The following is a 12,578-nucleotide window of genomic DNA, read 5'->3' on the forward strand; positions in this document are numbered from 1 at the left end:
ATTGAAGTCAATCAAGGCTAATCTTCAAAATCAATTATCCAAGTTACGAGTTTGAGATCAATCCTAGAGAAGATAAATATGAAAAAACCACGAAACAAATACCTAATTGACAAAATTATGAGGGATAAAATTAACAAAAAAAACTTTCCAAATACACAATCTAATAATGAGATCGGAATAACTTAGTAGAAATCAAATTGAATAAAATAACAAAGTTCTAATATCAAATAATATAATATTTAATGGTGAAACTGAAAAAAGTTCAATATAAAAAAACATTAACAAAAATCCGAGCTCACTCATTTAAACCGCGACTCGATATATGAAATTAGGATAACCCCATAGAAAATAAAGTGAAAAAAATCATGAAATTCAATTCCCAACTAACCTAATGTTGAAAGATAAAATTAAAAAAAAATCAATTAAAAAAGACCTAAATAAAAGACCTAAGTTAACTCGGACACCGAAGTCAACCTAGACTAATCTTTAAAATTCATGACTTAGGTTATAAGGTCGGGACCACAAAACCTTCTTAATGAACAAAATAATGAGAGATAAAATTGATAAAAAAATCAATAAAAAATTATAAAAAACCAAAATAAATAGCAATAAAAGAAAGATGATTAAATTTGATATATAAATAAAATGCTTAAGGAGAAAGTTAAAAATAAAATACAATACAATTAAGAAAATGATATAAAAAGAATAAATAGAAAGCAAAAGAATAAGGATTAAACTCGATATAAAAAACAAATGAACAACATGCTAAATGAAAAAAATGAACAAAAAATTAATTAAAAAAATATAAAATAAAATAAATAACAATTAAAAAAATACTAATCAATTTTGATAAATAAAAAAATATGAGTACAACTCTCATTTTTTGGCATAGCAGTGTGATTCTCGAGAAGAGAAGAGCAAAAAAACAAAGGATAAAAGAAAAACTTGTTAGAGCTTAATCAAGACACCACCAACATACATGGTATACCATTGAAAAAGGCATGGTAGGAGGCTTCTAATATAGCTGCAAAAGCTACCTTTTATGCATTAGAGAGAATTTTGTACACACCACTTAAAGATTATGAGTGCTTTTTATATGTTGACGTGTGCACCGCACGCAAACCAATTTTCTTTATCTATTTATCCAAGTGTCCACATATATTCTAGTTTCAATTTTGATATCTTAACACTTAATTATTTTAAATTACCCTAGTTATACATTATTCTGCAAAATCGAGTATTAGAAGTTTGCTCTGTTATTGCAAAATCCTTGTATGCAGACAAACAACAAAACATGAAATAGAATCCTAAATAAAGCTGATATATAGGGATCAAAATAAAAATAAAATGATGAGGGATTGAATTATAAAATAGGCCGAAAACTTTCATTTGATCATATAAAAAAATCATTGAATTTTGCAAAAAGTATGCTTTTATTATTCAAATTCAACCTTTTGAAGCTATAACTATTTTAAATTAATTAAATTAAATTTTGTTTTGTAAAGCTGAGAATTAACTAAGCAACATAACATTTTTGTTGATATCTTGAGATCCCTATATGTATGTACGCATGAAAAATAAATCATCAAAACCAAATCAAAGTAATACTAAATAAGAAGAAAAACATTGAGGGACTAAAACATAAAAAATCCTAAGACTAAAAAAAGATATCACCGGTTCTAGTACATTAGAGAGTCCTCTTACTTTTTTTTTATAATGATAATTTGAAGGGTAAGATAAAAAAAAAGGGGGGGGCAGAAGAAGAAATGATTCAAAATAAATAAGTACCGGGAATCTTATCAATAGACAGGCCAAATCTCAGCATCGATAAGAGAAATCCCACAGGTTACCCTAGGCCCAGGGGTAAGTAGAGGCGATATTAGGGTTTAGGCATTCTTCTAGCCTCGAATATATATATAAAACCCCCCATCATTGTTGAAAGAAGCCGCTAACCATATGTAGCTTCAATTTACGCCTCTATACTCTTTCTCTCTTGATTTAATATAGTGTTTCGGTGTTGCTGTTGTTCTTGTGACTATGAAAAAATAGTTGGTATTATTTGTTTGTTTGTAAGATTTTTACCTCTTTTTTCAACTGTAAGAACTGACATATTTTTGGATCGATTTCTTAACGGCTTTGTTCTGAGGCATATATTAACTTTTTGATCCAAAGTTTTTGGGGTTTCTCAGATTATTATCATTTGCTATGTTTTTTCTGGCTTCCCTTTCTTTGGAAAATCTTGTTTAACATATTATAGTCTGTTTGGTTACAGAAAGTAATTGCATGTTTTGCCTCTCAACCACAGAACCATAGATAACAAAATGATACAAATATTGTAGCTTCTCATCCAAGTTACAAACTACGTTTCATCCTTCTCATTTATAGTTAAAAACTAGAAATCGTGACAAAAACAATCCAAACAGTTGTTTTTCACATACCTGCAAAAACCATGGCTATGCAACCACCACTTCTAACCCATTCTCTAAACCCATCAAGCTAGACTCTTCGGTTACGACCCTTTTCTCGTCAACAAGGAAGCCACAACCAAAGTTTCTTTAGCTTCTTTTACTAAAAAATCAAGAGATTCAAACTTTCATTTTTTAGTCTAGTTGTGAGCTTTATGAGGTCTGAAAAATGTTTCTTTAGCTTCTTGTACTCAGAAATTCAAGAGATTCAAACTGTCATTGTTGAGTCTAGTTGTGAGCTTTATGAGGTCTTATACCCTCATTTAAATTCAAGAGATTCAAACTGTCATTGTTGAGTTTAGTTGTGAGTTTTATGAGGTCTCATACTCTCATTTTGAAGCCTACGTGCATCTAGACTCCTCTTATTTATATTAGGTATGTTTCCCAATACTCTGAAGTACAATTTCTAAACTCGTTTTAAATTATATCCTTCATTTTTTTTATGAATAAAACAATTAAAATGATATTTAATTGTCAAATAAAATTATATGTTTTATAATAATATTGAAAATTATTTTTTGATTTCTTATATATTAACCTAATATTCAAATTTTATATATAAAAAATATGCTTGTAAATATTCATCAAGAATAAAATATTTATTTTGTTATTTTTATTGTAATTTTTTACATGATTTTTTTTCAAATTAATTATTCTTTTAATTTTTTCTTTAATGAAGTACAGATATATGGAGTCATTTTTTGTTTTGTTTTTTTAGCTTATCCAATCACAATAAGTTTATGTTAAAAAAAAGTAAGGATTTTTATTTGTCAAAACAAAATACAAATAAATGAACAAGGAAATGGAATTTTGATTGAAGAGATATATATTTTTTATTAAAAAATATGTTTCCAATAACAAAATTGTTTTTTTAAAACAAAAAATACATCAATGAGAAAAATAAAAAAATTCACTCAATAAAAAATATATATAATTTAAATTATTATTTGTTCACAAATATTTATTTTAATTCCAACAAGACTAAATAAAAATTAATTTTAAAAATGGTCTCACAGCATCAAGGTCAAAAAAACGATGGTACAACTTGGGATTTTTGTTCCCTCTATGTATCTCGATTCTTATTTCCAATTTTCAAAAACGTCTCAATATATCTTTTTTTTTTAATGTACTTTATTTCATTTGCGGCAATTTTGTTTTAGTCCTATAAACCGTTGTCTGTCCCGTTTTCTTGCATTGAAGATCATATATTTAACAAGAACATTAGCATCATGAATGAGTTTCATGACTTAATTTGTCCATGAATGATAGTCCAAGTCCCTCTGGTTTTGCTATGCATTAAACTAATTCTGTGGTTGCTGAGCTTTTGCTGCTTTCCTAGAGGCGAACCAGAAAATGAGGACTGGAGGCACAAGCAAACAAGTACATGAGAGAGCAGTTCTTGGACTGATCATGCTACTTTTGTCCATGGCATTAACTGATCCCTCCTGCCACTTGGCTTGTAAGATTATTTGAGAACATGTAAGATTGGAGGAGACAATTGATTTTTTTTTAAAAAATCAGGACTAAAATGCATATTTTTCTCAAAATTTGAGGGCGCCACGCCGCCCTCCCTTCAAGGTAGTTCCCCCCCTGTGCTTTACCCCTTGCGATGGTTGCGCTCGTGCTCTAATGGATGTTGTTTCAATCTCATAATTATGGTGGTTTTTGGATTACAATTTAGACCAGATATAGTAACCATGATGTTAGTAAATGAGGGTGGACAGATCAGTTAGTGAGGAAGGCATGAGATTAAGATTGTTCCTTTTCCTTTACAAGATAAACTAAACTAAAAAAAATAACAAAATTTCCTAAGGCATTATGACCCGTTGGATCTATTCTTGGTGATCTCAAGGAGGAAATTCATTCGTATGCAAACGTGATTTTCCTGGCCTTGCCCTCCTAGTAACGGAAATGATTCACACGTCATCTCTTACTTCTGTAGCGGGAGCCACTTCGTGAACAGGTACAAATTTCTTGACGTGAAAGAAGATAAACATAATACTTTGATTTAAAAAAATTGGGTGATCTAAAAATCTCTGTTTTTTTTTTAACCAGATCATTACCTTGATTGTATCTAACAAGAGTATAATTTAATCATTTAATTTAAAAAATAAGCAATAATAGCAAACAAATCCTAAGAAAAAAATAATTAATTATAAAAAAAATGTTGATATCATATATATATATATATATATATAAAATTTGCTGAAAATTTATTATCATTCTATCATAAATATCACCCATCACAAGAAAATCTCATTAAGAAGGTTCCAACTCAATTGCAAAAAGTTATATAATGATACTAAAAAAAAAAACACAAATTATAAAAACAATGATCCAAAAACATATCAAATAAAATATCTTGAAGTGAGCATCTCATGTTTATATTTTATTTAAAAAAATAAATTTAACAAAGAATTAATTTTTTTTTGAGATAACCCAATAAAACAAATGAGGCGCGAAGTTGGTAAAAAAATAAATCACAATAACTAATTAAATAAATGTTGAATGACAGGATTAAAAAAAATATTACAACAAATAATAAAAAAAAATCAAGTAAACTTGAGTAAATTTCAAAAAATAATTTTTCAAAGGAAAAAAAATAACAATTAAAATAATAATAATAAAATCGTATAGGGAAAATAATAAAAATGGATGAAATAATAAAAAAAAATTAATTCTAAAAATTATCTTAAATTAGATAAATAGCAATGAAAAAATGGAAACTGAATTTTACAAATGAAAAAATTGAATGAAGGAGAAATTAAAAAAAATAATTTTATAAATTATTTAATAATAATTAGAAGAATAAGTACAAAAAAAACATGGCACAAGAATAAAAAAGGATAGAAAAAATAAATAATATATAAATAAATAAACAATCATTAGTGTCAAATTGAAGGTCCTTCAAGTGCCCGTGCCACCAGTTCACAGAGAAGCCATCAAGACGAATAAGATATTGCTCATAATCATGTTTTTAACTGCTAGAATCAGTTGCATGCATCTTCTAAATATGTGATTTAATCACAACAAATAAATTATTCCTCCACCACCATTCATTTGAAATCCATTTCTTCAACATGAAGACCATAGGATCTTCAATTTGACCAACCCAGTCTCATAGTGAACATAAACAGTATTCAAATTCTAGGCACGCAACCCCACCATTGAGAAATCACATTGCAGGGATCCATGGCAGTAGAGCCCAGCAAGTAATAATATTACTTAAATGGAGAGCTGCCCAGCAATGCACCAGCTAATGAAATAGTTTCAATCCACACAAACCTGCCCATCCATCGTGGATAGAGACTAAAAATGAGGGACTTGTGGTCCAAATGAATGAATGCCATTGCTGGTAAATATCTATCAGTTTAGTGTAGCTTCTACCAGTCCTCCAAATGTCATTTATTGTTGTTCACTTACCAAACTGTCAGCCATGCCCGCAGCCTACCTGTTTATCACCTAAAAATTGTTTTTTAAAGGTTTTTTTTAATATATATTTTTATTTTAACATAATTATAATTCAAAAACATCTAAAAAGTAATTAATCTAATAAAAAAATTAAAAATTTTGCGGCAAAAACAAACACTATTAACTTGTTTTATGTGATGCAGTACTATTCACTCCATGCATCTCCTTTTCTTTTATCTTACCTGATGCTCAACATCGATCGATGAACACGTTACACAGATTCAATAGTATTGTTTCTTTTTTCTTCAGAAAAAGCAAAAGAAAAAGATTTAATTAATTTGGGAGCCATTCCATCACCTTAATTAATTAACACATGTGATCCAAGTGGCATGATCCTTCATTATCTTTATTACCTTCCCTTATTTATTTTGTCCGATCTTCCTTTATGGTGCTAGGGCCCTCAAATTTTAAAAACTGATGGCCATGCCTGCACTGCACCGGACCCTCTTCTGCTCTTTCCACAGCACCACCACTTACAAATAACTTGTCTTTTGCTTCTTCTGTCTGTCTCACCTGCACTTCAAAACTAAAGATCCAGAAAAGGAAAAGAAATCAATAAAACATCCCGATAAAAACTCTTAGTTAATGAGATTATTAACATAGGCAACCTTTTCTTTTCTTTTCTTTCTTGGTTAGTTCTTGCCAGTGTTGCAAATCAGAGCATGTCAAGGTGTTTCAGTTTCACAAGGACCAAAAACTGGTGCTTCAGGTCCACTTTTACAAGATCGGGGCTCCGATCCGAAATCACAGACCTCAAAGATGGTACTGTAATGCATTGCTGGGTGCCAAAGACCCGAAAAGACTCCAAACCCGATCTCCTCCTAATCCACGGCCTTGGAGCCAACGCATTATGGCAATGGGGTGACGTCATCCAACACTTTGCTCCTTATTTCAACGTCTACGTGCCGGACCTTGTGTTTTTCGGGGATTCATACACAACCCGGCCCGAGAGAACCGAGTCTTTCCAGGCCCAGTGTCTGATGCGAGTCATGGAGGCCCACTCGGTGCAGAAGTTTAGTCTAGTTGGGCTTAGTTATGGTGGGTTTGTCGGGTATAGTATGGCAGCCCAGTTTGCGGAGGCCGTGGAGAGAGTGGTGATATGTTGCTCGGGGATTTGTATGGAAGAGAAGGACTTGATTGAAGGGGTTTTTGCGGTATCTGATTTGGAGGAGGCTGGAAGAATTCTGGTGCCACAGAGCCCTGACAAGCTTAGAGAGTTGGTGGGCTATACGTTTTTCAGGCCACCTCCTGTGCGGTTGATACCATCTTGTTTCTTGGCTGATTTCATTGATGTGAGTGCTCTAATTCCTTCTTCGCTACGTTTAAGTTTATTCAACAGTTATGATTTAACACAATTAAGAGCTATGAACTTTTGGTGCTTTGGTAGTTTTGTGGTCTGAAATTAATATAATCTTGTTTAGAAGAGAGGGGTGTGACGATCCACCAGACTATATTTGCATTAAGTTAGTTTTGGTGGAGTTTCACCGACACATTTTAATGTTCAGATGGTATGGTTAATAATACACTGTAGACGGTTGGGAGTAAAACTTAAAATTTGGTCATTTGGCCAGGCAATGTGTGGAGAATACGTGGAAGAAAAAAGAGATTTGATTCGAGCTGTTCCGAAAGACCGAAGGCTCTCAGACATTCCCAAGCTTACACAGGTTTGATCATCCTTCTCTATATGTGCTTGGTTTAAGATTGAATTAACCACTCGATGATGATAGCGAAGGCCATTGAATTGCAATGCAGCCAACTTTGATAATCTGGGGAGAGCATGATCGGGTTTTTCCTTTGGAATTAGGACACAGATTGAAGAGGTTGGTCTCTTAGCATCGACTGAATTGAATGAACATCCATTTTGCTTGTGACTTTTTTCTAAATAATGCGGTGCTGTTACAGGCATTTGGGGGACAATGCTTATCTGACGGTTGTCAAGAACACAGGGCATGCCTTCAATGTAGAGAGGCCGAAGGAGTTCATCAAGCTCTTGAAGTCGTTCCTGGTCGATTTGCAGCCTCCTCCAGGCAACCCAGTTTCAAACACCAAAGCGATTTGAGGGCTAACAGCACCATTAAACGGTAGAATGGCGGGATAAAATAATTTTTTGGGGCTCTTCAACATTAAATTTTTGGAGCTCTTTAACATTCTTCATTGCTTGTGTACTGCAATGGTTTCCATGCTATCAACCACCCGCTTTTACGAGCTTAAATATCTTAAGTCTTGATTTCTACCGACTTAATTTTCCCATCATGCATTTTCATGTACTTTCAGAATTTCTCTTCATTTGCCACTTTCCCTTTACATTATCCATCCACGTCATCAAGGATCATTTCACGCATTCAAGGAAAACATGTTCGTTAAACAGAACCATTATTCAGAGACCATTGGCAATCCCCTATATCATCAACCAGTCTTATTCAGGAGTGGAATAAATTGCAGACAACAGGAACCAGGAAATAAACTGGTTATGACGATCTAAAGTAGAATTGATGAGTTCTCTGAATCTTCCACTGAGCAAACGGGAAAACATAAAGGGCAAGAGATCTACAAATCAGGACGGAAAATATGCCAGGTGCTACAAACAGAATGTGTAAATTTGTTAAAAGCTGTGAATTTAAAAAAGCAAACCACAATCATTCCAGTTGCCAGTGTTCTAAGAGAAAAGAAGGCACAACAGTCTTAAAACATCTGTTCAACTATAGATACAAGCCAACGGTCCACCATTCCCTGTGCTACCACTGAAAAAGTCATTCTGGCATTTTAAAAGACTTGATCTCCAGTATCCTGACTAATTCTGCAAAATTAATTCTGATGAGCAGTAAATGGATAAAATATGAAAGATAAATAAGGCCCCAGGAATACACTTTACATGCTATGAGTATATTTCATAGGTATGCAGGTGTTGCCTGGATCAATGTGCAGGCAGGCATGCATGTTTAGATTCTGAACAACACAAACAAACACACACACAGATTATAAAAGCTCAGTTTTGCTTTACCTCTGCCCTGGGTTCAACAGCTGTAGAGTGCTCACCTGCCAAATTAAATAGCATTTTCATCAGTTCAATGTCCATATACAATGGAAGTCTTGACTCGACACTCCAGTCAAACTCATATTTATTCCATTAACAGGTTATCACTTCGAATATCACCTCCTTCCTCTGACAGATCTGAGGTCCATAAAGTGAGATTGTCCCTGAGTAGTTGCATGATAAGGGTACTGTCCTTGTAAGATTCCTCATTGAGACTATCAAGTTCTGCTATAGCATCGTCAAATGCTTGTTTAGCCAGGTGGCAGGCCCTGCACGATACAGATGCAGTTTAAAAATGTGATACATTATTCAGAGCTAACAGCAAAAGAATTAACAGTACCCCTCAAGTTCGACAAACTGGATGTGTGTGCATGCGGTATTTGCAAACAATTTGTCATATTTCGGTATGTTAGGCAAGAAAGAGATGCATGTTAACCTTTCAGGGGAGTTCAAAATCTCATAGTAGAAAACCGAAAAGTTAAGTGCCAGGCCAAGTCTAATTGGATGAGTTGGAGGCAGATCTGAGATAGCAGTAGAGGTTGCTGCCTGCAGCACAAAGAAGAACATGAGTGGTGCTCTGATTAAATGATCTGTCAGCTTCGTAAGTAAAATGGTTTAAAGTGACAGAAGAAAGAAGAAGAGAAACTCTGGCACAAAAGAAGGTTCACAAATACCTCATAAGCCTTAAGGGACTGGTCTGCAGCTTCTTTACGTTCATCAGCACTTCTAAATTCAGCTAAATAACGATAATAGTCTCCCTTCCTGCCTTGAGAAAAAGAATTCAAGAAAAGATCCACATAAGAAATAGATTCAAATAGAGGTAAAGTAAGATTACAAAACCTGTGGAATGAATAAAATGAATTCAATGCATATAAAGTCATGAACAAAAGGACAGGATAAGAGAAACCAACCAAGGTAATTAGCCTAAAATCTCCTTCATTCATTAATTATGTACTACCAAAAGGAGTACGTTTACAGAATTCTTGTTGTTTTCCTATCCTTACTGTACATCTAAGAATTTGGTTGCATGAATCCATTAAAAAAAATAGCCAACCTAATCTGTATAGCTTTTCGTTCATTGTTAGGGAGTTTACAGGGCTTCGAAAACCATATTTTGTTATCCATCTTGGGATTATTTGCTCTACATTTTGAAATAGCTTAAAGGGGTACTGCAATAAATCTTACATTTTATAGTAAAAGACAGTTGATTCCCCAGTTGAGGAGGATGGGATGAGATGCTGATCAATGACTGATAATATATCATTGCAGATCTTAGCAAGTTCATCTTCAACCCTCTGCCTGTACTGCTTTATCCTCTTCACATTCTGTTCATTCCCCTTAGCCTCCTCTTTCTGTTCAATGGAAGATAGTATTCTCCATGATGCTCTTCTTGCGCCAATGACATTCTTGTAACCCACAGACACCAGATTCCTCTCCTCCACTGTCAACTCCACATCCAACCTTGCAACTTTGTTCATTGCTTCTACCATCTCTGCAACAAGTAGTCTTTCATTTTATATTTTCTTATTCAACATAATTTACCTAAATTTTATTTTATTTTATTTTTCTCAAGAAAAGGAAAGTAAAGATAGCAATTCAACCGATTACATGAGGCCAAGTGGAACAGAAATAAAACTAATAGATCGAAATAAGAAACCTTCTACATAAATCACACATCTTCAATGATTAGTCTCCTCACTTGTCGCTTTAAGAACTGTGCATACCCTTTCATCATTGGGTGCTTAAGAAAAATTTGCATTATTCAAATCCATATATATATATATAAAGATCGTTATCTGCCTCTCTTTTTAACCCATCCACATACCAAAGAGAGAGACACCGCTACCAAATCGAAATGCTAATTTTTTTGGGACAGATTTAGCTCTATTAGAAGTCCAGAAATTCCTTGATGATAATTCTGATTTCTAAAAAAATATGATAATGTACTAAAGGGCTATTAACAGTCAATACAGCTACTAGATCAACGTAATAAAACACAAATCCACCCTTTTAATAATCCACTAAATCAGCAGGACATACATATAAAAAAAGGGAGCAGACTGTAAGATCGATGAAATAGAACACGTAGCCGTACCATCGTATCTCTCAGCTTGCTCTGCAAGTCTTGCCGAGTAAACCTGCTGCTCTCTCTCCTTCTCCATTCTCGATTTGCTTTCTGTTCTCTCTCTCGCTCCTCTACTGTGTGATTTTTGGGGTATGGATAACTGTTATGAGATATTTTGGTAATTCGCTAATGGGCCGTTGGAGTAGGGTTGCGCTGTATACGGTTTATGAGATATTTTGTTGATATCTTAGCCGTGCGTGTTAGGGTTTCGGGGAAATCTGGCCGTTGGATGGGAATTTTGGTGCGCGCATGGTGGCAGTGACGTGGACTAGATAGCCTGCTGACGGTTGTCTGATGGGCTAGATTGATAGATGATCAAAAAGGCCCGCCTTCTTCTAGATTTTTGTCTGATTTTTTTTATTCTTTATTGTTTTTCTTCTTCTTGTTTTCCTTTTGCTTTCGATCGTAGTATTATTTCTCTCAAATTTAATTTATTTTTGGTGGCCGGCTCCCATGTCTTGTCGTGAGTGGGTTGCTTGATGGAGGGATGGTCAACGAATGTTTTCGAACTGGATAGTCAATAAATTTGTCTCCCAAGTTGCTGATTAGGATTTCAATGCTAAATAAATTTTGCTGACAGTTAGGTTGTGAATGATTTTATATATATATATATATAATTGGCATAAATGATCTATTTCTACCGACGATAAGAAAAGAAAAAAAAAATATTTCGTAAAACTGTCCAAAAAATATACCAACAGTTTAAAACAATTACGTGAAGTATAGGAGCTTTAAAATTATTTTTACAAGATACAGTCGATGTGTCGATCGTAATCCCATCCTCCATGGAGACTTAGTCCTGTGGCTCCTATTTTTATTGCTATTTTGGATTTAAATTTTCATTTAAGTGAAAAAAAAGTCATTATTTAAATAATAACATCAACAATAATAAGGATATTATTAAAATAATTAATGATGGTTTAACTGTTTAAATAAAAATAAATCAAGTTAAAATATTATTTTAAGCATTTGTTAAGAAATTTATCAATAACTCAACTGGTTGAAGCATTCATATCGACGGTTGAGGTCGTAGATTTGATTCCTACTAGTTTCAAAATTTTATTTCAGCCAAAAAGTGGAAGACTGGCCTTATACAAAGAAAAACAAAGGGCGCAGGTTTTTTTGTGTTTTTTTTAATCTTTTAATATAATTTTTTTTAAATTTTTTTAATTAATGTTAAATTAGTTTTTGTATTTTTATCATATAATAAGATTTAACAGGTTAACAAAATATATTTCTTTTATTTTTTCTTTAGACTTGTCATAACCAATTATATTAGAATGATTGAAACATAATTTAATTTAAAATCTAAGTTAACTAAGCAATCATTTGAGTTTTTAAGTTTTAGAAACATACTGTAACAAGTTTGATTGCAAGAGTTTTTTAGTATTTAGATTATTTCTTTTTACATTCCAATATTTTATTTCTTTGCTCGAGTTGCAGTGATAGAACGACTTATATCTAGGATTTTATTTGAAAAAAG

At 33.0% G+C, this 12,578-nt stretch overlaps 2 protein-coding genes across 2 annotated transcripts; one reads left to right on the top strand and one right to left on the bottom strand.

Moving 5' to 3' along the window:
• The first annotated feature begins 6,366 nt into the window (after positions 1-6,366).
• LOC105120019 (alpha/beta-Hydrolases superfamily protein) lies at positions 6,367-8,170 on the top strand. Its single transcript, XM_011018211.1, has 4 exons — positions 6,367-7,228; positions 7,508-7,600; positions 7,689-7,756; positions 7,839-8,170. Exons 1-4 carry the CDS (start codon positions 6,599-6,601, stop codon positions 7,993-7,995), a joined length of 948 nt encoding a protein of 315 aa, XP_011016513.1. The 5' UTR covers positions 6,367-6,598; the 3' UTR covers positions 7,996-8,170.
• A 312-nt stretch (positions 8,171-8,482) lies between these two features.
• Positions 8,483-11,239, bottom strand: LOC105120030 (14-3-3 protein 7). Its single transcript, XM_011018221.1, has 7 exons — positions 11,066-11,239; positions 10,156-10,462; positions 9,645-9,732; positions 9,407-9,516; positions 9,091-9,239; positions 8,938-8,972; positions 8,483-8,733 (listed from the first exon to the last, which is right to left on the bottom strand). Exons 1-7 carry the CDS (start codon positions 11,130-11,132, stop codon positions 8,728-8,730), a joined length of 762 nt encoding a protein of 253 aa, XP_011016523.1. The 5' UTR covers positions 11,133-11,239; the 3' UTR covers positions 8,483-8,727.
• Between the last annotated feature and the right edge of the window lie 1,339 nt (positions 11,240-12,578).

Source organism: Populus euphratica, unplaced genomic scaffold, assembly GCF_000495115.2.
Source record: "Populus euphratica unplaced genomic scaffold, PopEup_1.0 scaffold6.1, whole genome shotgun sequence".
Taxonomy (NCBI): Eukaryota; Viridiplantae; Streptophyta; class Magnoliopsida; order Malpighiales; family Salicaceae; genus Populus; species Populus euphratica.

Coding starts and splice junctions, on each gene's coding strand:
- LOC105120019 (XM_011018211.1), top strand. CDS start 6,599: ATGTCAAGGTGTTTCAGTTTCACAAGGACCAAAAACTGGTGCTTCAGG. Junction 7,601..7,688: donor ACATTCCCAAGCTTACACAG/GTTTGATCATCC, acceptor ATTGCAATGCAG/CCAACTTTGATAATCTGGGG. Junction 7,757..7,838: donor TTAGGACACAGATTGAAGAG/GTTGGTCTCTTA, acceptor GTGCTGTTACAG/GCATTTGGGGGACAATGCTT.
- LOC105120030 (XM_011018221.1), bottom strand. CDS start 11,132: ATGGAGAAGGAGAGAGAGCAGCAGGTTTACTCGGCAAGACTTGCAGAG. Junction 10,463..11,065: donor GCAAGCTGAGAGATACGATG/GTACGGCTACGT, acceptor TACTTGTTGCAG/AGATGGTAGAAGCAATGAAC. Junction 8,973..9,090: donor AGATCTGTCAGAGGAAGGAG/GTGATATTCGAA, acceptor TTAATTTGGCAG/GTGAGCACTCTACAGCTGTT.